Genomic DNA, 24,772 nt, shown 5'->3' on the forward strand with positions numbered 1-24,772 from the left:
GCTTTCTTAATTGCTTACTGTACCTGCATGTTAACTTTTCAGTGGTTCGTGTACAAGGAAACCCAGGTCCCTCTGAACACCAACATTTCTTGTGTGTATATATAACTTGAATTTAAAGTTGACGTGCTTGGTTTTAGGAATCCAGTCAGCTGTTCCCCACTTTTTGTGAGCAACTTCATTTGTACTTCCAACTCTCTCGGAATCATGTGGTGACCTGAGTCACTACCTGCAGGGCAGGAATGCCTGGCCACCATATTGGAAATTGTGATGAAAAGATGCTTGCTGCCTTCGTGTTGTCTTCATTTTGGGGCTTCTGAAACAGACTTTTAGCAACCACGGATCCAGGGGTGGACAGAGGGACTTTTAATAACCAGCCCTCCCAGCTTTTTGGTTTTACTGCTGAGCTATTTTTTACCTCCGGTTTTCTCTTCCTTGTTCTCTGATATATAGCGGAAATTCTCGGCTACCGACTATTTTAAGCCAATCCAGTCTATCTTTCGGCCCCCCACCCTGGGCTCTGTTCTCTTGTGCCCCCTCCCTCTATCCCGCCCTCCCAGCACTGTGGGAGTACCTTCATCACACACACTGCATTCCATGTTATCCCCAGTGGTCTCTTTGACAAGGCTGGAGCCAGGGTATACTGCCAAAGTCCAGGTATTCTTTCTTGTTTGAAGCATGGAGCCTTGCTTTCCCCACCCCCACCTCTGCTGTACTGACTGCTCTTCGAATTCTGTTTGTTGCAGATATATATGCACCTGCGCTGCTACAGCATGCCGAATGAACAGCGTTACATCGTACGCATCCTCTTCATTGTCCCGATCTACGCTTTCGACTCTTGGCTCAGCCTCCTCTTCTTCACCAATGACCAGTACTACGTGTACTTCGACACGGTCCGTGACTGCTACGAGGGTAGGTGAACACCATGAGTTAACCTGTCTTTTTTTTTTAATTGCAGGTTAGCGACTTGACTGGCTGAATGGCCTCCTCCTTTGCCGTGCTATTCTGATATCTGTTCTCTCGGTACTTCGGTAGTTTGGGGTGGGTGTGGCGCAATGGTTCAGGTGCTGGACCAGGGGTCATGACTTCAAATCCCACCGTGGCAGCTGTAAAATTGAACTCCATAAATTTGTTTGAGGGACAGAGCAGCCATGATTGAATTGAATGGTGCATCAGGCTCAAAGATCTGAATGGACAACAGCTCTCTCCTTCTTCTTTTCTCTCTCTCTCCTTCTTCTTTTCTCTCTCTCTCTCTCTCTCCTTCTTTTCTCTCTCTCTCTCTCTCTCCTTCTTCTTTTCTCTCTCTCTCTCTCTCTCCTTCTTCTTTTCTCTCTCTCTCTCTCTCTCCTTCTTTTCTCTCTCTCTCTCCTTCTTCTTCTTCTCTCTCTCTCTCCTTCTTCTCTTCTCTCTCTCTCTCCTTCTTCTCTTCTCTCTCTCTCTCTCCTTCTTCTCTTCTCTCTCTCTCTCTCCTTCTTCTCTTCTCTCTCTCTCTCTCCTTCTTCTCTTCTCTCTCTCTCTCTCCTTCTTCTCTTCTCTCTCTCTCTCTCCTTCTTCTCTTCTCTCTCTCTCTCTCTTCTTCTCTTCTCTCTCTCTCTCTCCTTCTTCTCTTCTCTCTCTCTCCTTCTTCTCTTCTCTCTCTCTCTCTCTCTCTCCTTCTTCTCTTCTCTCTCTCTCTCTCTCCTTCTTCTCTTCTCTCTCTCTCTCTCCTTCTTCTCTTCTCTCTCTCTCTCTCCTTCTTCTCTTCTCTCTCTCTCTCTCCTTCTTCTCTTTCTCTCTCTCTCCTTCTTCTCTTTCTCTCTCTCTCCTTCTTCTCTTCTCTCTCTCTCTCTCTCTCCTTCTTCTCTTCTCTCTCTCTCTCTCCTTCTTCTTTTCTCTCTCTCTCTCTCTCTCTCCCTCTCTCTTCTCTCTCTCTCTCTCCTTCTCTCTTCTCTCTCTCTCTCTCTCTCTCCTTCACTCTTCTCTCTCTCTTCTCTCCTTCTCTCCCTCTCTCCCTCTCTCCCTCTCTCCCTCTCTCCCTCTCTCCCTCTCTCCCTCTCTCCCTCTCTCCCTCTCTCCCTCTCTCCCTCTCTCCCTCTCTCCCTCTCTCCCTCTCTCCCTCTCTCCCTCTCTCCCTCTCTCCCTCTCTCCCTCTCTCCCTCTCTCCCTCTCTCCCTCTCTCCCTCTCTCCCTCTCTCCCTCTCTCCCTCTCTCCCTCTCTCCCTCTCTCCCTCTCTCCCTCTCTCCCTCTCTCCCTCTCTCCCTCTCTCCCTCTCTCCCTCTCTCCCTCTCTCCCTCTCTCCCTCTCTCCCTCTCTCCCTCTCTCCCTCTCTCCCTCTCTCCCTCGCTCCCTCGCTCCCTCTCTCCCTCTCTCCCTCTCTCCCTCTCTCCCTCGCTCCCTCTCTCCCTCTCTCCCTCTCTCCCTCTCTCCCTCGCTCCCTCTCTCCCTCTCTCCCTCTCTCCCTCTCTCCCTCTCTCCCTCGCTCCCTCGCTCCCTCGCTCCCTCGCTCCCTCGCTCCCTCTCTCCCTCTCTCCCTCGCTCCCTCTCTCCCTCGCTCCCTCTCTCCCTCTCTCCCTCTCTCCCTCTCTCCCTCTCTCCCTCTCTCCCTCGCTCCCTCTCTCCCTCTCTCCCTCTCTCCCTCTCTCCCTCTCTCCCTCTCTCCCTCTCTCCCTCTCTCCCTCTCTCCCTCTCTCCCTCTCTCCCTCTCTCCCTCGCTCCCTCGCTCCCTCGCTCCCTCTCTCCCTCTCTCCCTCTCTCCCTCTCCTCTTCTCGCTCCTTCTCCTCTCCTCGCTCCTTCTCTCTTCTCGCTCCTTCTCTCTTCTCGCTCCTTCTCTCTCTCTCTCGCTCCTTCTCTCTCTCTCTCGCTCCTTCTCTCTCTCTCTCGCTCCTTCTCTCTCTCTCTCGCTCCTTCTCTCTCTCTCTCGCTCCTTCTCTCTCTCTCTCGCTCCTTCTCTCTCTCTCTCGCTCCTTCTCTCTCTCTCTCGCTCCTTCTCTCTCTCTCTCGCTCCTTCTCTCTCTCTCTCGCTCCTTCTCTCTCTCTCTCGCTCCTTCTCTCTCTCTCTCGCTCCTTCTCTCTCTCTCTCGCTCCTTCTCTCTCTCTCTCGCTCCTTCTCTCTCTCTCTCGCTCCTTCTCTCTCTCTCTCGCTCCTTCTCTCTCTCTCTCGCTCCTTCTCTCTCTCTCTCGCTCCTTCTCTCTCTCTCTCGCTCCTTCTCTCTCTCTCTCGCTCCTTCTCTCTCTCTCTCGCTCCTTCTCTCTCTCTCTCGCTCCTTCTCTCTCTCTCTCGCTCCTTCTCTCTCTCTCTCGCTCCTTCTCTCTCTCTCTCGCTCCTTCTCTCTCTCTCTCGCTCCTTCTCTCTCTCTCTCGCTCCTTCTCTCTCTCTCTCGCTCCTTCTCTCTCTCTCTCGCTCCTTCTCTCTCTCTCTCGCTCCTTCTCTCTCTCTCTCGCTCCTTCTCTCTCTCTCTCGCTCCTTCTCTCTCTCTCTCGCTCCTTCTCTCTCTCTCTCGCTCCTTCTCTCTCTCTCTCGCTCCTTCTCTCTCTCTCTCGCTCCTTCTCTCTCTCTCTCGCTCCTTCTCTCTCTCTCTCGCTCCTTCTCTCTCTCTCTCGCTCCTTCTCTCTCTCTCTCGCTCCTTCTCTCTCTCTCTCGCTCCTTCTCTCTCTCTCTCGCTCCTTCTCTCTCTCTCTCGCTCCTTCTCCCTCTCTCTCGCTCCTTCTCCCTCTCTCTCGCTCCTTCTCTCGCTCCTTCTCTCGCTCCTTCTCTCTCGCTCCTTCTCTCGCTCCTTCTCTCTCGCTCCTTCTCTCTCGCTCCTTCTCTCGCTCCTTCTCTCGCTCCTTCTCTCGCTCCTTCTCTCGCTCCTTCTCTCGCTCCTTCTCTCGCTCCTTCTCTCGCTCCTTCTCTCGCTCCTTCTCTCGCTCCTTCTCTCGCTCCTTCTCTCGCTCCTTCTCTCGCTCCTTCTCTCGCTCCTTCTCTCGCTCCTTCTCTCGCTCCTTCTCTCGCTCCTTCTCTCGCTCCTTCTCTCGCTCCTTCTCTCGCTCCTTCTCTCGCTCCTTCTCTCGCTCCTTCTCTCGCTCCTTCTCTCGCTCCTTCTCTCGCTCCTTCTCTCGCTCCTTCTCTCGCTCCTTCTCTCGCTCCTTCTCTCGCTCCTTCTCTCGCTCCTTCTCTCGCTCCTTCTCTCGCTCCTTCTCTCGCTCCTTCTCTCGCTCCTTCTCTCGCTCCTTCTCTCGCTCCTTCTCTCGCTCCTTCTCTCGCTCCTTCTCTCGCTCCTTCTCTCGCTCCTTCTCTCGCTCCTTCTCTCGCTCCTTCTCTCGCTCCTTCTCTCGCTCCTTCTCTCGCTCCTTCTCTCGCTCCTTCTCTCGCTCCTTCTCTCGCTCCTTCTCTCGCTCCTTCTCTCGCTCCTTCTCTCGCTCCTTCTCTCGCTCCTTCTCTCGCTCCTTCTCTCGCTCCTTCTCTCGCTCCTTCTCTCGCTCCTTCTCTCGCTCCTTCTCTCGCTCCTTCTCTCGCTCCTTCTCTCGCTCCTTCTCTCGCTCCTTCTCTCGCTCCTTCTCTCGCTCCTTCTCTCGCTCCTTCTCTCGCTCCTTCTCTCGCTCCTTCTCTCGCTCCTTCTCTCGCTCCTTCTCTCGCTCCTTCTCTCGCTCCTTCTCTCGCTCCTTCTCTCGCTCCTTCTCTCGCTCCTTCTCTCGCTCCTTCTCTCGCTCCTTCTCTCGCTCCTTCTCTCGCTCCTTCTCTCGCTCCTTCTCTCGCTCCTTCTCTCGCTCCTTCTCTCGCTCCTTCTCTCGCTCCTTCTCTCGCTCCTTCTCTCGCTCCTTCTCTCTTCTCTCGCTCCTTCGCTCCTTCTCTCGCTCCTTCGCTCCTTCTCTCGCTCCTTCGCTCCTTCTCTCTTCTTCGCTCCTTCTCTCTTCTTCGCTCCTTCGCTCCTTCTCTCGCTCCTTCGCTCCTTCTCTCGCTCCTTCGCTCCTTCTCTCTTCTTCGCTCCTTCTCTCTTCTTCGCTCCTTCGCTCCTTCTCTCGCTCCTTCGCTCCTTCTCTCGCTCCTTCGCTCCTTCTCTCTCTTCGCTCCTTCTCTCGCTCCTTCTCTCTCTTCGCTCCTTCTCTCGCTCCTTCTCTCTCGCTCCTTCTCTCTTCCACCCGACCCCCAAGCTGGGGCTCGGTGGTTTGGAAATGAACGTGTTCGAGGCCCCACATGCAGTTCCGATTTTGAGCGTCTGGAGGACGCATGTGCAGAAAGCAGTTAGTTACTCTGAATATTTCTCAATCAACATAATGACCAGACAATCTGTTTTTTGTTTTATCACATCGCTGTTTGTGGGAGCTTGCTGTGTGCAAATTGCCTGCCGCGTTTCCCACTTTACAGTGATCACAGTCCCAAAAAAAAAATCCTTAATTGGCTGTAAAGCGCTTTAAGACATCTGGTGGTCGTGAAAGGTGCTATATAAATGCAAATCTGTTTTTTTTTTTACTGTGCCGGCCTGTGTGCTCTCGAATAATAACGGGATTACACGAAGTCTCGTCTGGGGGGGATAGAGGACCACCCTCCAGACCATGTGTCGAGAAAGTGTGAGCCCCAGCTAATGCTTGTGGGGTACAGTCTCGGTCACTGAGTCCTTTTTTAAGTGAAGAGGACTTGAACAGGACCTCCTGTCCGATACCAGATTCTTTTGGGGATTGACAGAGTAGATGCTGAGAGGATGTTTCCCCCTGGGTTGGAGAGTCTAGAACCAGGGGGTGTAGTCTCAGAATAAGGGGTCGGCCATTTAGGACCGATGAGGAGGAATCTCTTCACACACGTTCTTTGGAATCTCTTCACACACGTTCTTTGGAATCTCTACCCTAGAGGGCTGAGGAAGCTGTCGTTGAGTATATTCAAGGCTGAGATTGATGGACTTTAGGGGTTTTGGGGATTGGGCGGGAAAGTGGAGTTGAGGTCGAAGTTCAGCCGTGATATTGAATGGCAGAACAGGCTCGAGGGGCCGAATGGCCTACTCCTGCTGAGTTCTTATGTTCTTATGACGATGTACAGCTACACGGCCTTTTTAAATGCCCCCCAACCCCCCACTTAGTTTTGGTACATTCTTGTATGTATCCAGGTGTTGACCATAGCCCAGTTTTTCAATCTGTGGCGCTGTGCAGTGAGCTGTTTTGTCAGCCATGTCTCCAGTTTACGTTTTGCAATTGCAGCTCAGCGGGTGGGGAGAGGGGGAGAGAAGGGAGTGTTTGACGTGCCCGATTAACTCAGCTGGTTGCATTCTTGCCTGGGGCTGTGAAGGGCCAGTCCAGGGTTGGAGCACTGATGCTCGACAGCGCTGCAACGTTGGATGAGATGCTCAGCCAAGGTTTCCCAACCCCCCCCCGGCCTATTCACGTGGATGTTGAAGCCTGTCACAGGAGGTTAGAGTCTCCTGGTGCCTCGAGGCTCGCGAGCCAAGCCGCTTTGTCCCTGTCCTGAGCACGATATCGGGCTCTGATCAGAATAGGCCTATATATTCTCTCGCGTTTTAGAAGAATAAAGGTGGTCCATTCAGATTGAAGCGTACAAAATTCTTGCAGGCTTGTCAGAGGATGTTTCCCCACTGACTGGAGAGTCTGGAATCAGTGGTCACAGTCTCAGAATAAGGGCTGAGATGGGGAGAAATTTCTTCACTCAGAGGGTGGTGAATCTATGGAATTCTCTGCCCCCAGAGGGCTGTGGAGGCTCAGTCATTGAGTATACTCAAGACAGAGATCGATAGATTTCTGGATATTAAGGGACTCGAGGGATTCCCCTTGCTGACCGAGGGCCATGTGACTCTGTCGGCCGGCGCGGACATGATGGGCCGAAATGGCCTCCTTCTGCGCTGTAAGTTTCTATATTTCCATATAGGGATAGTGTAGGAAAGTGGAGTTGAGTTGGATGATCAGCCATGATCTTATTGAATGGCAGAGCAGGCTCGAGGGGCCGAATGGCCTACCCATGCTCCTAATTCTTAAGTTCTTGTATCAGCCTTCTCTTACCAACTCCAGATCCTGGTGTGCCACAGTTGATTTATATCTGTAATGAGGATTGGCTGGTCTCTGGGAGAGTTCCTCAATGAAAGGCATTTTTACGAAGAGATCATCAGCCTTGGCTACCTAAGATTCATCGACCTTGGGACCTGTGACTTTGGTGGCTCTACCAGGAGTTAAACTCCCAGAAGCTTGGGTTGCCGCAATGTTCCCCGTCACAAACATTTATTTGGGTGGGTGGCCCCCTTTTTTTTTTTAAGGGGCTGTGTGATCCATTTCAAAACACATGCGTGTTTTTTTTCCATTTGAGAAACCAGCAAGCACCCTGCGTGGGACTTTCAGACAGCCACATGGCCCGAGAGCATTGGTTGCCAACTTTCCTGGATTGCCCTGGAATCTCCAGGAATCCGAGATTACTCTCCTGGACACTGCCACCTGCAACAACCCGGGAGAAACATTCTCGAGGCATTAAGAAAAATTGCCTGTTTTTTTTTTTCGATTGAACACTTTTTTTTGTGTTCTATTTTTTAAAAATATTGAAGATGGGGAGGGGGAAGGTCGGACGGTGCGATTGGAGGCAGGAAGTCATGTGATGAAACCTCCAGGAATATGTCCACCCAGAGTTGGCAACCCAACCACCAGCGTAGCTCCCGGTCACAGGAAAAAAAAGACTTGCATTTATATAGCGCCTTTCACGACCACTGGACGTCTCAAAGCGCTTTACAACCAATGAAGTACTTTTGGAGTGTAGTCACTGTTGTAAAGTGGGAAACGCGGCAGCCCATTTGCGCACAGCAAGCTCCCACAAACAGCGATGTGATAATGACCTGATGATCTGTTTTTGTTATGTTGATTGAGGGATTAAATATTGGCCAGGACACCGGGGAGAACTGCCCTGCTCTTCTTCGAAATAGTGCCATGGGATCTTTTTCATCCACCTGAGAGAGCAGACGGGGCCTCGGTTTAACGTTTATCCGAAAGACGGCACTTCCGACAGTGCAGCACTCCCTCAGCAGGAGCACTCTGTGTTTCCACCATGTCCAGGGGAAGCCCTTGGAGAAGGAAAACGGTCAATGAGCCACAGGGCCTTCAGTGGTAATCTGAATGGGCCGTTTGGCCACCTTTACCCAACCTACCTTGTAAAAGGAGGCCATTACTGGATGGGTAATCCCGAGACCTGGACTAATGATGCGGAGACACAAGTTCAAATCCCACCACAGCAGCTGGGGAAATTACATTCAATTAATTAAATAAATCTGGAATAAAAAGTTAGTATTAATAATGGTGACCAAGAAACTATCGGATTGTCATTAAAAACCCATCTGGTTCACTAATGTCCTTTTTTTAGATGAAGACGACAACTTGCATTTATATAGCGCCTTTCACGTCCACTGGACATCCCAAAGCGCTTTACAGCCAATGAAGTACTTTGTGTAGTAATGATGGAAATCTGCTGTCCTTACCCGGTCTGGCCTATATGTGACTCCAGACCCACAGCAATGTGGTTAACTCTGAACTGCTCCTCCTGAAATGGCCTCGTGTATATAAGGCGGCTCACTATCACCATCTCGAGAGCAATTAAGGACTGGCAATAAATGCTGGCTTTGTCGGCGACACCCACATCCGGTGAATGAACAGGATCCCAATTTTATCAACCAAACCAGACGATGCTTAAACGGTCAGCGGGTCAGTCAGCTTCTGAGGAGATTGCCGATCAGGTAATAGTTCAGCGACGGACCCTCTGTTCGAAGATCTGGTGAGGGAGCCGCATCTAAAACGTTAGTCCCCCCTCTCCTTCTCCCCATGGACATGGACTGACCTGCTGAGTGTTTCCAGGACTTTGTTTCCATTTCCGATCTGAAGTTCCTTCCAATTTCCCAAGGGCAGTCAGGTGGTTGGGAGCCATTCTAAAGATTAACATCCATTGCCCCCTCCCCCCTCCTGATTTTCATTCCAATAATTTTGTGTCAACACTCAAGTGCTGCTGACCACAAGAATAACTTGTATTTATATAGCGCCTTTTAACGTAGTGAAATGTCCTAAGACATAAAATTTGACACTGAGCTACATAAAGAGAAATTAGGGCAGGTGACCAAAATCTTGGCCAAAGAGGTAGGTTTTAAGGAGCGTCTTGAAGGAGGAAAAAGGAGGCGGGGGGAGGTTTAGGGTGGGAGTTCGAGCTTGGGGCCCAGGCAACAGAAGGCACGGCCACCAATTGTTCGGCATCCGATATATAAATTGCTGAAGAGGGCAGCATTAGAGGAGCGCAGATATCTCCGGGTGGGGGGGTTGTGGAGCTGGCGGAGATTAGAGATCGGGAGGGGCAAGGGCCATGGAGGGATTTGAAAACCAGGATGAGCATTTTGAATTCGAGGTGTTGATTAACCAGGAGGCAATGCAGGTCAGTGAGCACAGGGGGCGATGGGTGAGCGGGACTAGTGAAGGGTCTCTGCTCTGAGGAATTTCCATCGCTGACGCCAGCTTCTGAGCACTAACCTTGCCCACGAGTACACAGCACGGCATTGTGGAGCGAGTGCTCCACTGCATAGCCAACCTGAACCCTGACCTCCGACCCTCCAGCGCAGCTGCTCCCAGTGTGCGGAGACCGGAAAGATCGGCCTCCATTTGAGAGGGGACGAGCAAACCTTTGGAATAAGTGTTTGATGGGGGAGGAAAGAGAGCAGGGATTGTAGTCTGAAAGTTCTCTTTTTTTTTTTTAAATGTCCCATCTCATTATGAGGCCACAGCTTGGTTGGTAATTGTAATTTCTATATAATTCCAAGTATACATCACTGAAACGGGCCATTTTCAACAACCTGTCCACGCTTACAAGCACTAGTCCTAATCCCATCTGCCTGGCCTGCACCCATAGCCCTATTTGATAAAATAGTGTCCGCCATGGCTCCGATGTCTGCACTCCTCTAATTTTGCCCTCTTGAGCATCCCTGATTATAATTGCTCCCCCATTGGTGGCTGTGCCCTCGACCCCTCGACCCAGTATTGTACTTGAGCTGTTGTGACCTTAGTCCCAGTTATTGTAACTCCAGAGTGAGACACAAGTATGGTGGGCAGCCTTTTATACTGGGCCCTGCACACCTAGGCAGGTGACCCTCAGGTCTCCCACCGCAGTGCCCTCTGGTGGCAAACCTTGTGACTATACAGTTAGTATACATGGTCTACAGACATGATGACAAAACCACCTTCTTTGACCAAGCTTTTGGTCACCTGTGCTAATTTCTACTTGTGCAGCTCAGTGTCATTTTTTTGTCTCCCAATATGCCTGTGAATCACATTGGGAAGTTTCACTATGTTAAAGGCGCTTTATAAATACAAGTTGTTGGTAGCACCCTTGCCTCGGAGTCATAAGGTTGTGGGTTGAAGTCCCACTCCAGACACATGGGCACATAAATCTAGGTGCTGAAGGAGCGCCGCACTGTCGGAGGTGCCGTCTTTCGGATGAAACATTAAACCGAGGCCCCGTCTGTGCTCTCGGGTGAACGTAAAAGATCCCAGGGCACTATTGTGAAGAAGAGCAAGGGAGTTATCCCTAGTGTCCTGGGGCCAATATTTATCCCTCAATCGACATCACTTTTTATTTAAAAAAAAAGCAGATTATCAGACCCTTATCACATTGCTGTTTGTGGGAGCTTGCTGTGCGCAAATTGACTGCTGTGTTTCCAACATTACAACAGTGACTACACTCCAAAAGTACTTCATTGGCTGTAAAGTGCTTTGGGACTTCACAAGGTTGTGAAATGTGCTGTATAAATGCACGTCTTTCTTTTCTTTATCTCTCTGGGCTAATTTGAACCCAGGCCCCCTGAGGCAAATGGGCTGTGTGCTAACTAATTGAACAGCTCCATTTATCTTTATCTTTTTAAAATCCAGGATCTTGGTACCCAGCGAATGGTGCCGATTGTATTGAACCTTTGCTCATCAGTTCTGTTTGTTAATGGATAATGAGGCTGATATTGACTGTGACACAGGGCCAAGGCTTCTGTGGGGAACGGGTAGCTCTTGGCACAGCGAGATAGCAGATGAGGAGTCGGCCATTTTAGGACTGAGATGAGGAGGAATTTCTTCACTCGGAAGCTGGTGAATCTCTGGAATTCTCTGCCCCAGAGGCCTGTGAAAGCTCAGTCGATGAGTATATTCAAGGCTGAGAGAGAGATTTTTGGACTCTTGAGGGAATCGAGGGATGTGGGGATTGGACGGGAAAGTGGAGTTGAGGTCAAAGGTCATCATCATAGGCAGTCCCTCGAAATGAGGATGACTTGCTTCCACGCTGAAAACTGATGAGTTCACAGGAATTTCAATGATATTCCGGATCCCGAACTACATCTTGAAGGGTGGAAGATGCCTGCGCGTGGATTTTTTTTTTTAACGTGGGGTGACCGTTGCACACCAGCCACCACACGGGCTTGACAGAGCTAGGTCTTGGTCCAGTGGCAAGGGTTAACCAAGACGACTGGAGACCAGCTCTGCTGCACGGACCCCACTGAATGGCGGAACAGGCTCGAGGGGCCGTATGGCCTACTCCATTCCTGTTTCTCGCGTTCTTAAAACGGGTGATAGCGAATCGGCTGTCGGCTTTTACATCCCTCCTTTTTTTTTTAATTTCCATTGACTTGTGAGATTGTTGACTTAAGGTGGAGGATGTGTTCTCGTTTAAACTGCTGGTGGTGCAGTTCAGCGAGTGGTCCTACCACCAATGGCCAACTGCGAGACAACGCGGCCCCTTTAATTAAAGCTGGCTCTGATTTTACGTAGCCGTTGAGATGTTTTTTTTTCCACCGTTGTGACTGAGCAATCTGTGTGGGTGTCGCAGGTCCGGCAAAAGCCTTTTGTTTACCACCGTGACCTGTAAAGTGACAACAGATGGCACACACTGAGGCGGGTAGCCATGTTTGTTTGGCTTTGAGGCCTGAGGGGAAAATTGGATGTTTGCTCAAAGACTGTTGCCTAGCGACGTGTTTTGGTTCATCGCCTCCAGGGACTTCAGCAGCGCAACATCTGCTCTGGTTGCCTAGGGGATGGCATGGGATGTGCGGGCAGGAAGGGAGGTACTGGGCGAGTGTGTATGGGTATTGCTGAATTGGAGATTAAATTTAAAGAGCTTCATTTAAAGACCCTGCAATTGCAGCCAGCTCTTTTTCTAATTGTTTCTTACTGAAGCCCAAGGCCGTGAAGGGGTTTTAATCAGGACATTTGTCTCACGGAACAAAAATATCGCTCGTCCTCAGTGCTGCGTTTGTTAGCTCTCTTGACACCAATTTAGCTGGCTTGTGTGAGGAAAGGCTATCTTTAGCAAATACTCTGTAGAGATTTTTTCTTTTTTTTTAAATAAAAACACCTTCGCTCGACCTCTGAACGACTCGGTCTCCTGATAACCAGTAACAGGAGTGTGAGGACGGAAATAAGTCTTCCCATCAAATCACTTTTTTTTTTCTTCCCCCCCCCCCCCCCCCCCTTTTCCAGTTCTCTGACCTGACCCGCTCCCTAAAATTCCTCTGCCACCACCTCCCAAATCATCAACTACTTGCATTTTATATAGCGCCTTTAACGCAGTGAAACATCCCAAGACATTTCACTTCCCGGGAGCGTCGTCAAACAAAACTTGACCGCGAGCCACAGAAGGAGGTCATTCGGCCCGTCGAGCCCGTGCCGGCTCTCTGCAAGAGCACCTCCGCCAGTCCCACTCCCCCCCCGCCCTTTCCCCGAAGCCCTGCTAATTTTTTTTTTTTTTTCTTTCAGCTATTTATCCAACTCCCTTTTGAAAGCCACGATTGAATCGGCCTCCGCTAGCCTCAGATCCTCAACCACTCACTGCGTTAAAAAAAACCTTTGTCTTTGGTTCTTCTGCCAATCGCCTTAAATCTGTGTCCTCTGGTTCTCGACCCTTCCACCAATGGGAACAGTTTCTCTCTCTCTATCTACTCTGTCCAGACCCCTCATGATTTTGAACACCTCGATCAAATCTCCTCTTCTCTGCCCTAAGGAGAACAACCCCAGCTTCTCCAGTCTATCCACATGGCTGGTCCATCATCCCTGGAATCACTCTCGTAAATCTTTACTGTGGCCCCTCCAAGGCCTTCACATCCTTCCTAAAGTGCGGTGCCCAGAATTGGACACAGTGCTCCAGTTGAGGGAGAACCAGTGTTTTATAAAGGTTCACCATAACTTCCTTGCTTTTGGACTCTCTGCCTCTGTTTATGAAGTCCAGGATCCCATGTTTTTTTTTTAACCGCTTCTTCAACCTGAACCAAAAAGATGAAAGGGAACATTGCTTCACAGAAGCGTTATCTGACAAAAATTGACAGTGAGCTAAAGGAGACATTAGGACAGGTGACCAAGTCCTTGGTCAAAGAGGTAGGTTTTAAGGAGCGTCTTAAAGGAGGAAATAGCCGGAGAGGTTTAGGGAGGGAATTCCAGAGCTTGGGGCCAAGATGGCTGAAGGCACGGCTGGCAATGGTGGGGTGATGCACAATAGAAAAAGACAGATTTGGATTTATATAGCGCCTTTCATGGCCATCGGACGCCTCGAAGCGCTTTACAGTCAATGAAGTACTTTTGAAGTGTAGTCACTGTTGTAATGTGGGAAACGCAGCAGCCAATTTGTACACAGCAAGCTCCCACAAACAGCAATGTGATAATGACCAGATAATCTTCTTTTTGTGATGTTGATCGAGGGATAAATATTGGCCCCAGAACACCGGAGATAACTTCCCTGTTCTTCTTTGAAATAGTGCCCGTGGGATCTTTTACGTCCACCTGAGAGAGCAGATGGGGCCTCGGTTTAATGTCTCATCTGAAAGACGGCACCTCCGACAGTGCAGCACTCCCTCAGCACTGCACTGGGAGTGTCGGCCTAGATTTTTGTGCTCGGGTCCCTGGAGTGGGACTTGAACCCACAACCTTCTGACTGATGAGGGTGCTACCCACTGAGTCACAGCTGATCCTGTGCTGCAAATGGTCTCGAGCAGCTCTGGGAAAAAAAAATCAGTCATGGTTTCCACTCTTGATCCCTCGTCTCGCTCTTAAGGGTTCCCTTTCCCGGATATCTTGAATGGACAGTTCCCTGGGTTTGAGCCTAGGATTAGCAGCTTTCCATTGCCAGCTTTCCATTGCCTCTTCCCATTTTCATGCTGGGCTATAGTTTAATGGTTTCAGTGGACGAGGGGCTGAATGGCTGCCTCCTGTTCCTATATTCTGGACATTGTTCACATGTCATCGAGAAGCATGCAGTCAGCATTGGTTGAGGCGTCAACTTAACTGAAAGCAAGGAATGTTGTTTGTATTGGCTGAAACATGGATAAGAAAGGATTCATTTGACTGTTAACTCCCAAGAACTCTGTCAGTCACTCACTCACTCTGTCAGTCACTCACTCTGTCAGTCACTCACTCTGTCAGTCACTCACTCTGTCAGTCACTCACTCTGTCAGTCACTCACTCTGTCAGTCACTCACTCTGTCAGTCACTCACTCTGTCAGTCACTCACTCTGTCAGTCACTCACTCTGTCAGTCACTCACTCTGTCAGTCACTCACTCTGTCAGTCACTCACTCTGTCAGTCACTCACTCTGTCAGTCACTCACTCTGTCAGTCACTCACTCTGTCAGTCACTCACTCTGTCAGTCACTCACTCTGTCAGTCACTCACTCTGTCAGTCACTCACTCTGTCAGTCACTCACTCTGTCAGTCACTCACTCTGTCAGTCACTCACTCTGTCAGTCACTCACTCTGTCAGTCACTCACTCTGTCAGTCACTCACTCTGTCAGTCACTCACTCTGTCAGTCACTCACTCTGTCAGTCACTCACTCTGTCAGTCACTCACTCTGTCAGTCACTCACTCTGTCAGTCACTCACTCTGTCAGTCACTCACTCTGTCAGTCACTCACTCACCACTGTTTTGATGTTTAACAATGCCCTGCCATTGGTTCAGTGCCTCACTTGTTCGGGTTGTGCTTGGCCCTGAATACAGACGGCTGCCATCTGCTGTCCAGCTCGGTCTCTGCCCCGAGCTGAGATCGCCGCTCTGGGCACACGGGCCGTTCACTTGCTGCCAGTGCCCTGGGTTCCTGCTCCCAGTCAGTAATGAGCAACACCCACTCGTCCTGCGGGGGTGGGGACAGGATTGGGCTCGGGTTTGCTGCCTGCCCCCGAGCCCACCGAGGGCGGATACCCTGCTGTCGCTCGGTCACTGCTCAAACACCAGTGACCGGCCCTGGCCTGAAAGGACAGCCCAGCATGCATCAGCGCCGTCGAGGTTGGGAGCGGGGGATGGAAAGAGCACGTGGGTCGTGTGTGTGTGCCTTCCAATGTACTCCCTCACCCTTTAACCTACTGTCTGTACATCTCTCGTCTGCTCTCTCACTATCGCCTCCACTTTAACTTGGCTATTTGGGGAACTGCCTTTTGTGTTAAAACTCTATGCACTGTGTGTGGCCTGTATTTGCCCCTTGGCAATGTAGTGTTCCCCTTGCTGTGAAGTATCCCTTTGGCTCCCAGCAGTGTCAGTTTAGCTCTGCAGGGAGGCTCACCATGACCAGTGGGTCCCTTTGCTCTTTCTCTTGGCAGAGTGAGTCAGCTGACCCGGAAAACACACAGCGTGGCTTTCCTCAGTGCAACAAACGGGCTTCTCCGAACAAAAAGCGCTTCCTCGCGACACAGGCTGGCGTTTCAGCTGCTCCTGTGGATTCCGTGCTGGGAACGCAGTGCGGTGCTTTGCAGACGGTGTTTCTTTAATATGATGCGTTACACAACACACGGTGCGGGTCAAAAATTCAAAACCTCATTTGTGACCCTGTGAAATCCACAGAAGGCTGTGGAGGCCAAGTCACTGAATATATTTTAAGGAGGAGATGGATAGATTTCTAGACACAAAAGGCATCAAGGGGTATGGGAAGAAAGCGAGAATATGGTGTTGAGATAGAGGATCAGCCATGATCATATTGAATGGTGGTGCTGACTCGAAGGGCCGAATGGCCTACTTCTCCTATTTTCTGTTTCTATGAAACATACAAAATTTTGACAGGGTAGATGCAGGGAGGATGTTTCCCCTGGCTGGGGAGTCTAGAACTAGGGGTCACAGTCTTGGAATAAGGGGTTGGCCATTTAGGACTGAGATAGATAGAAACATAGAAAATAGGTGCAGGAGTAGGCCATTCAGCCCTTCTAGCCTGCACCGCCATTCAATGAGTTCATGGCTGAACATGCAGCTTCAGTACCTCATTCCTGCTTTCTCGCCATACCCCTTGATCCCCCTAGTAGTAAGGACTTCATCTAACTCCTTTTTGAATATATTTAGTGAATTGATGAGATGAGGAGAAATTTCTTCACTCAGAATCTTTGGAATTCTCTGCCCCAGAGGGCTGTGGAGGCTCGGTCTTTGAGAATATTCAAGACCGAGAGCGATAGTTTTGGACTCGAGGGGACTCCAGGGATACGGAAATTGGGCGGGAAAGTGAAGTTGGAGACTATGGTCAGCCATAACTTTATTGAATGGCGGAGCAGGCTCGAGGGGCCGAATGGCCTACTCCTATTTCTTGTGTTCGTACCGGAGTGTGCCTCCGCGAAACCATCCTCATTAATAGTGAGTTCTTTAAGATCAGTTTAATGGTTTTTAATTTGTGACACCTTCACTGAAGTTCGCAGCAGGCACGGTGTGCGGACGGGAGCCATTTAGCGGGCCTCGTGTTGCCCCCCCCCCCTCTGGCAGTAAACAAGCGAATTTCTGTGCTTTTTGCTTCATGTTCATTGAACACATTTGTTTATTAGCTATAAATATATTGGTGATGGTGTGAAAAGGCTGTTTGATGGGGCGGTTGGAGATAGAGCGATGAGACGTCCAGGCACAGGCCCAACTAATGTTGGCAACCCTGGACGCCACACACAGGTTTTGCCCGAATCAGCGCAATCTCGCTCGAGAGGCCAGAGGGAAAGGGAAAAATGCCACGCGAGGGAGGCGGGGGGGGAAGTGGGAGCGAGGCAAAGCGGGGAAAAACAGGAAAGCTGTCCATCCGTTCCCTCAGAGGACCGTCAATAAAAGCCAATTTGTACAAATACAGCCGAGGGCGCTGGGACAAAATAATTACACCCCGTCCCCATTCATTTACTCGGAAGGGACTGCAGGAACCGGATTTCATAGAACTCACACAGCAGAGAGACAGACCATTCGGCCCAGCGAGTCTGTGCCAGTGTTTATGCTCCGCCCCCCTCGCCCCCCTCACCCCCACCGTCTACCTTTCTCCCTCGAGTGTTCATCCAGCTCCCCTTTAAAGGCATCAATACTATTCATCTCTGTCCCAAATAGCCAGCCCCTTATCTGCAGACTATGGGCTCCCTCGTTCTGCACTCTCCAGCCAGAGGCAACAGACCTGGCTATCAGCAAGTGTTTTTCTGCGTGGTCTTATTTTCCCTCACCCTCTCCCTATAAAGATAAAATGCTGGATGATGGGGCCCAGTGCCAGAATATTCTGTGAAGAGAAATGATCCATCACCAGCGTGCGATTCAGTGAAATGATTCAGGCTCTGTGTGATTTATAAGGACAGACTTGCATTTATATAGCGCCTTTCACGACCACCGGACATCTCAAAGCACTTTACAGCCAATGAAATACTATTTTTGAAGTGTAGTCAGTCACTCTGGGAAACGTGGCAGCCAATTTGCGCACAGCAAGCTCCCACATACATCAATGTGATTATGTTGATAAAATATTGGCCCCAGGACACCGGGGATAACTCCCTTGCTCTTCAAAACAGTGCCGTGGGATCTTTGATGTCCACCTGAGAGCGCAGGCGGGGCTTCGGTTTAACGTCTCGTCTGAAAGACCGCACCCCTGACAGTGTAGCGCTCCCTCAGCACTGCACTGGGAGTGTCAGCCTGGATTTATGTGCTCCAGTCCCTGGAGTGGGACTTGAACCCACAACCTTCTGACTCAGACGAGAGTGTTGCCCACTGAGCCACAGCTGATGCATGAGGTGGAGAAAGGGATTGAAGGATATGCTGATGGGGTGAGATTTTCTTTGTAAAAAACTTGCATTTCTAAAGCGCCTTTCACGACCAGCGGACGTCTGGAGGCGCTTTACAGCCAATGAAGTACTTTTTATTTTAGAGTGTAGCCACTGTTGTAATGTGGGAAACGCGGCAGCCAAGTTCTGCACAGCAAGCTCTCACACACCGCAATGTGATGATGACCAGATAATGTTTTTTTTAAATGTTTGAGAGATAAATATTGGCCCCAGGGTGAAGTGGGGTGGGGGAAGGACTCGTGTTGAGCATAATCACCGACACTGACCTGTTGGGCCCGAATGGCCTGAGTGCGTGCCATGAATTCTAAGCATGCGACACTATGTGAAATATCTCTGCTAGTAAACACTCTGAGCGTTCAGGCTTGGGTTTTGCTTCAATAGTGAGCTGTGTGTCCCGTGTATCACCATTGCCCGAGCCCACTCTAGGTTGATGGGAGGCTGAGTCATCGAGTGCAACTCAGTGTGTTTTTTGGCTGTAGCTTTCTGGCTTGGAAGGAAAAATGTGCCATTCAGAATCTGGATTCATCTGGAAATTTCAGGATTAACCCCAAGGTTGACTTTTATCCAGTCCCTATTTTTTGTTGGGAGTTTGGTGTGTGAGAGATGACGACGGCTTGTAATTATTTCCAGGATAATAATTGGTGTCTCTCCCCTTCCCTCTCTTTGCCCACAAACAATGCACACGTCTGTTGCAGGACCTTCTATTTAAATGCATAATTTCCTGCTCAAGGAAGAAACCAGTGCTGAACAGAATATTAAATAAATTTAATTCTTGGGATATGGGCATGCAGGCAAGGCTGACGTTTGCTGCATGAGTGTCCGCCGTGGCTCAGTGGGCAGCACTCTCTCGCCTCCGAGTCAGGAGGTTGTGGGTTCAAGTCCCACTCCGGGGACTTGAGCACAAAAATCCAGGCTGACCCTCCCAGTGCAGTGCTGAGGGAGCGCCGCACTGACGGAGGTGCCGTCTTCTGAACGAGACATTAAACCGAGGCCCCGTCTGTCGCCTCAAGTGGATGCAAAAATCCCACGGCACTATTTTGAAGAAGAGCAGGGGAGTTATCCCCGTTGTCCTGGGCCAATATTTATCCCTCCATCAACATAACGTTTAAAAAAAAAACAGATTATCTGGTCATTATCACCTGGCTGTGTGTGGGAGCTTGCTGTGCGCAAATTGGCTGCTGTGTTTCCCACATTACAACAGTGACTACATTCCAAAAGTGCTTCATTGGCTGTAAAGCGCTTTGAGCCATCCGATGGTCGTGAAAGGCGCTATATAAATGCCATTTTTCCATTTTTTCTCTTTTTTTTTTTTCCTTGTCCTAGTTGCTCTGAGAAGGTGAGGATGAGAAACCTTGTGTTGTGGTTTTGAAATTTTCTACACCATTTCACAGGGCAGTTAAGAGTCGATCACATTGGTGCGGGTCTGGAGTCACATGTAGGCCCAGACTGGTTAAGGATGTTTGGTTTCCTTCCCTAAAGGCCGTTAGTGAACCAGTTGCGTTTTTCTGACCATCTGACAGGCACACTTCGACTGAGAGCAGAATTTTATTTCCAGATCTTAGAAAATAACTGAATTCAATTTCACAAACTGTCGGGGTGGGATTTGAACCTGCGTTCTCTGTATAATGAAGGTGACAAGCTGTTGATTATTTGCTCGTTCGAAGCTTATAGTCGAGTTGTGCATAGTGTCACTGACTGTGTGTGTCTCTCTCTCTCTCTCTCTCGTTCTCTTGCAGCCTTCGTGATCTACAACTTCCTCAGCTTGTGTTATGAGTACCTCGGTGGGGAGAGTGCTATAATGTCGGAGATTCGTGGCAAGTCCATTGAGTGAGTGTGTCCTGCGCCCCACCTGCTTGACCACCAACAAATTCCAGTTTTAGGGCCTTCCCTATCGCTGTAATCTCCTCCGACCCTACAACCAGTGCCCCTGCTAAGCTACTTCCTGGTTTCCCCCTTAAATGGCCTAGCTTTAAGTGTGCTGGACTTTCAGCTCTGCTCACCTTCAGGCGGTAAAGTTTGCACCTCAGTCGGCGAGATTGGTCAGCTGGGCCCCGAGTGTGGGGCGGAGCGCTAAGAGAGGCGCTACACACCTCTCCTCGGGTGCTAGGCCGGCTGAGCAAGCGCAAATCCCGAGCTGAAGAGTCAGTCTTGGATCGCTGCTCCACAAGAGGCCTGGGGAGAAAAAAAAACCCCCACCAAAAACATTTCCCGATACATAGCCCACGCTACCACAGCATAAATCGCAAAAGAAACCAATCGCACTGACCTGAGGTCGGTATGACTGACCTCGCTGTGGCCGCGACAGGTCTAACCAGCTGATTTACACGGGTGGTCCCACCAGGGGGCGCTGCGGGGCGGCGCAGATCAGGCGTGAGTCAAGGGTCGAGCTGGGGGCCGTTGCACATTGGCTCGCCTCTCCCGGGCGGTGATGCTCCGCGCCCAAGCCGAAACCCGCCCCGGAAACCCCCGGCTGGGCGCTGGAAGCTGGCCGCCCGCCCGGAAGAGCTCATTGCCGCCCCTCTCCGGGGCCGAAAACCCAGGCCCAAAGTCCCTATCGGCAGCAGAGGCAAGCTTCCCACACTGTTGGCAACAACAGCTGGTTGAACCCCAGCAAAATATCCCTACTCGCACTTGGCAGGGGAGAGGTTCCCTCGGCCTTGGCTCTCACCGACCTGCATCTCGACTCTTTGGGCTTGAGCAAGTGGAGGGAGTCCTCGCTGGGCGAGAGCGCGCGCCCCCTTCGTAGCGGGGGAACGGAGTCTCTACTTGCGTGGACTCCTCGGTATTTTGATTGGGAGACTCTTGGCAGTTGGTCTTTGTGTGGAAAGGCATGCAGCTGACCAGAGATTATTTTGAGGCCTCCCAGATTCCATCTCTAGCACTTTGGCAAGACTGTTCCCAGGAATATTTCTAACCAGTCTCCCTCTCCCTCTCCCCCTCCCCCCCAGGTCCAGTTGCATGTACGGGACCTGTTGTCTCTGGGGAAAGACGTACTCCATCGGATTTCTACGCTTCTGCAAGCAGGTACAGTCGCTCTTTGACCCTCGACCCCGGTGCTCCCAGATAATTGCCTGTTTGTTTTTTTTTAAATCGTGGAACCGGCATGGTTCTTGACATGTATTTCTTTTTCCTTCCTGTGAGCCCTGTCGCTCTAACCTTTTTCAAGCGGCTACCTGAAGGACAGCCCTTGGGGATGCCGAGGGCTGATGGGCCGAGAGCCTGGGCCCACGATTTCCTACATGGCAAGCTCCGGATTGCCACTGCACTGCCATGGCATTTGCCGCTGATTTAGTATTCAACAACAACTTCTATTTGGCGCCTTTAACGTAGTGAATCATCCCAAAGCACTTCACAGCAGTATGGAGATAAAAAAAATAATTACAACAACTTGTATTTATATAGCGCCTTTGCAAGAGTATGATGCAATAAAACAATTTAACACCGAGCCACACAAGTAGAAATTAATGCAGGTGACCAAAAGCTTGGTCAAAGAGGTAGGTTTTAAGGAGCGTCTTGAAGGAGGAGAGAGAGGCGGAGAGGTTTAGGGAGATAGCTCCAGAGCTTGGGGCCTAGACAACAGAAGGCATGGTCACCGATGGTTGAGCGATTATAATCAGGGATGCTCAAGAGGGCAGAATTAGAGGAGCGCAGACATCTCTGCGGGGGGGGGGGGGGGGGGCGGTTGTGGGGCTGGACGAGATTACAGAGATAGGGAGGGGTAAGGCCATGGAGGGATTTGTAAACCAGGATGAGAATTTTTGAAATCGAGGCGGTGCTTAACCGGGAGCCGATGTCGGTCAGTGAGCACCGGGGGTGATGGGTGAGCGGGACTTGGTGTGAGTTAGGACAGGGACAGCTGAGTTTTGGATCACCTCTAGTAGGGTAGAATGTGGGCGACCAGCCAGGAGTACGTTGGAATTGTCCAGTCTAGAGATAACACAGGCACGGATGAGGGCTTCAGCAGCGGATGAGCTGAGGCAGGGCAGAGACATTCCTCTCCTTTCTATTTTTAAAAATAGATTCACGGGATGTGGGTGTCGCTGCGGAGGCTGGCATTTATTGCCCATAAGAGCATAAATAGGAACAGGAGTCGGCCATACGGCCCCTCGAGCCTGTTCATCTGTAATTGCCCTTGAGAAGGCTGTAGTGAGCCACTGCCTTGAACTGCTGCAGTCTGTGTGGTGAAGTTTTAAAAAGTATTTGGCACATTGTGATGGACGCTTCCTCTGCAGATATCCGCTGATGACTTTATAACATTAAACCCATCCTGGAACAGCCGTCTAAGGAGAAACCAGATAGGTGCGTGAGAGAAAGGGATAGAAGTGTGTGCTGATAGGGTGATGCGTCGAGGCTTGGGGAGACCATAAACGCCGGTGTGCGTGTGCGCATATAAAGAGCAGTCTGGGCCGTTACCATGGTTTGGTCTGTTGGACTTGGTTGTAAATCTGTTGCTTCTAATGGCTGACCTTGGGGCACATCTCCTGCTGATCATCAAGGCTCGAGCCTGTTGTTGTTTTCTTCCAGGCGACCCTCCAGTTCTGCGTGGTCAAACCACTGATGGCCATCATCACCGTCATTCTCCAGGCTTTTGGCAAATACAAGGATGGCGACTTCAAGTGAGGAACCCGTTAACTGTAACTTCATCCTTTGACTCATCTCCCTCTTTCTCCACCCCTGCCCCCCCCACCCCACCCCCCATTCTCCCTCCCCTGAAGGTACGGAGTTACTGGGGGCACAGTTCCACTGGTATAGGGTGCCTCTGGGGGTACAGTTCCACTGGTATAGGGTGCCTCTGGGGGTACAGTTCCACTGGTACCAGGTGTGGTGGAGGGGGGGGGGAAGAGAAGAGACACACAGTTCTGGGGGTACAGTTCCACTGTTACTGGGATACAGTTTTGGGGTACAGTTGCATTGGTGCTGGGTGCCTCTGGGGGTACAGTTCCACTGGTGCTAGGTGTGGGGGAGGGGGGGGGGGAAGAGAAGAGAGACGCACCGTTCTGGGGGTACAGATCCACTGTTACTGGGATACAGTTTTGGGGTACTGGTGCTGGGTGCCTCTTGGGGTTCAGTTCCACATGTGCTGGGGGGAGAGGGGAGGACACAGTTCCGCAAGTGCTGGGTGCCCACTGGCACATCGTCCAATCGCCCTTCCTCATGCACAGATTGTGTATGTGTCGACAAGTGATTTAACCATGAGCAGCAGCCCCGCCTTGCCCGCTCTCGTCCTTACCCGATGCTCCCACACGTGTGCTTTTACAGAGCAGAGGTCACTGGGCAGCAGCCGGCAGCAGAAGCCCCGGTCACCCCTTCCCCCCCCACCTTCCCCCCCCCCCCCCCCCCCCCCCCCCCCCCCCCCCAACGCTGCTGCCAATTCCAAATGGACACGGAGCTGACGGAGCAGACATTGGGGGCAGGTGACCAAGAGCTTGGGTCAAAGTTGTCAGTTTTGGGCAGGGTCTTGAAGGACAATGGAGAGGTTGAGGGAGGGAATTTCCGAGCTTGGGGCCTAGATCGCTGAAGTCAAGGCCACCAATGGCGGGGTGAAGGAGACATGATGGGCAAGAGGCCGGTGGGGGGGGGTGGGGGGGGCGGAAAGAGGAGCAGGGTTCCTATGGCAATGGCAGCTTCCCAATAAGCTGCCTGCCGAGCTCCCAGGTGGAGTGGGAACTCAACATATCGTCCACGTGCTGAATCTCGATGTAGCCTGTGACTGCGTGCAGTTCTGGTCACCACATTACGCCGAAGATGTGATCGCACTGGAGGGGGTACAGAGGAGATTTACGAGGATGTTGCCTGGACTGGAGAATTTTCGCTATGAGGAAAGATTGGATAGGCTGGAGTTGGAACAGAGGAGGCTGAGGTGGAATTTAATTGAGATGTATAAAATTATGAGGGGCCTGGATTGGAAGGACCCATTTCCCTTAGCAGAGGGTTCAACAGCCAAGGGGCATAGATTTAAAGTAATTGAGGGGAGATTTTGAGGGGAAATTTCTTCACCCAGAGGGTGGTGGGGGTGTGGAACTCACTGCCTGAAAGGGTGGTAGAGGCAGAAACCCTCACCACATTAAAATGTGCCAGAATCTACAGGGCTACGGACCGAGAGCTGGGTAGTGGGATTAGGTTGGGTAGCTCTTTGTTGGGCAGAACAGACGCGATGAGTCAAATGGCCTCCTCCTTTGCCGTAAATTTCCGATTCTGCGATTCCCGTTTTTGAGTCTGGTCTGTTGCCTGCGTTTACAATAGGGGGTCTGAGTGTTTGTTGATTTGGGAACCGCTGTGTAACCGTGCTGTTTTTTCCCCCCCCCCCCCTCTCTCCCCGCCCCCCAGTGTCGCCAGCGGTTACCTCTACGTGACCATCGTCTACAATATCTCGGTCAGCCTGGCCCTCTACGCACTGTTCCTCTTCTACTTTGCCACGCGGGAGCTCCTCAGCCCCTACAGCCCTGTCCTCAAGTTCTTCATGGTGAAGTCCGTCATCTTCCTCTCCTTCTGGCAAGGTGAGTGCACCCGTTGTTACACTGGATATACGGCACAGAAACAGGCCATTCGGCCCAACCAGTCCATGCCGGCGTTTATGCTCCACTCGAGCCTCTTCCCGTCAATCTTCATCTAACTCTATCAGCATAACCCTCTATTCCCTTCTCCCTCATATACTTGTCCAGCCTCTCCTTAAATGCATCGATACTATTCGCTTCAACCCCTCCCTGTGGTAGTGAGTTCCACATTCTCACCGCTCTCTGGGTAAAGAAGTTTCTTCTGAATTCTTAATTGGGTTTCTTGGTGACTATCTT

The 24,772-nt window shown here is 50.9% G+C and overlaps 1 protein-coding gene across 4 annotated transcripts in view; it reads left to right on the forward strand.

Annotated features, from left to right (window-relative positions):
* Positions 1 to 24,772, forward strand: part of LOC139230511 (transmembrane protein 184B) — a 70,991-nt gene that overhangs the window by 32,003 nt on the left and 14,216 nt on the right. For all 4 annotated transcript variants that reach the window (XM_070862337.1, XM_070862338.1, XM_070862340.1 and 1 more), the window contains 5 exons: positions 744 to 909; positions 19,718 to 19,808; positions 20,930 to 21,005; positions 22,506 to 22,597; positions 24,309 to 24,478. In XM_070862337.1, coding sequence (XP_070718438.1) covers positions 744 to 909; positions 19,718 to 19,808; positions 20,930 to 21,005; positions 22,506 to 22,597; positions 24,309 to 24,478 — 595 coding nt within the window. The remainder of the gene's footprint in view (positions 1 to 743; positions 910 to 19,717; positions 19,809 to 20,929; positions 21,006 to 22,505; positions 22,598 to 24,308; positions 24,479 to 24,772) is intronic.

Source organism: Pristiophorus japonicus, chromosome 19 (assembly GCF_044704955.1).
Source record: "Pristiophorus japonicus isolate sPriJap1 chromosome 19, sPriJap1.hap1, whole genome shotgun sequence".
Lineage (NCBI taxonomy): Eukaryota > Metazoa > Chordata > Chondrichthyes > Pristiophoridae > Pristiophorus > Pristiophorus japonicus.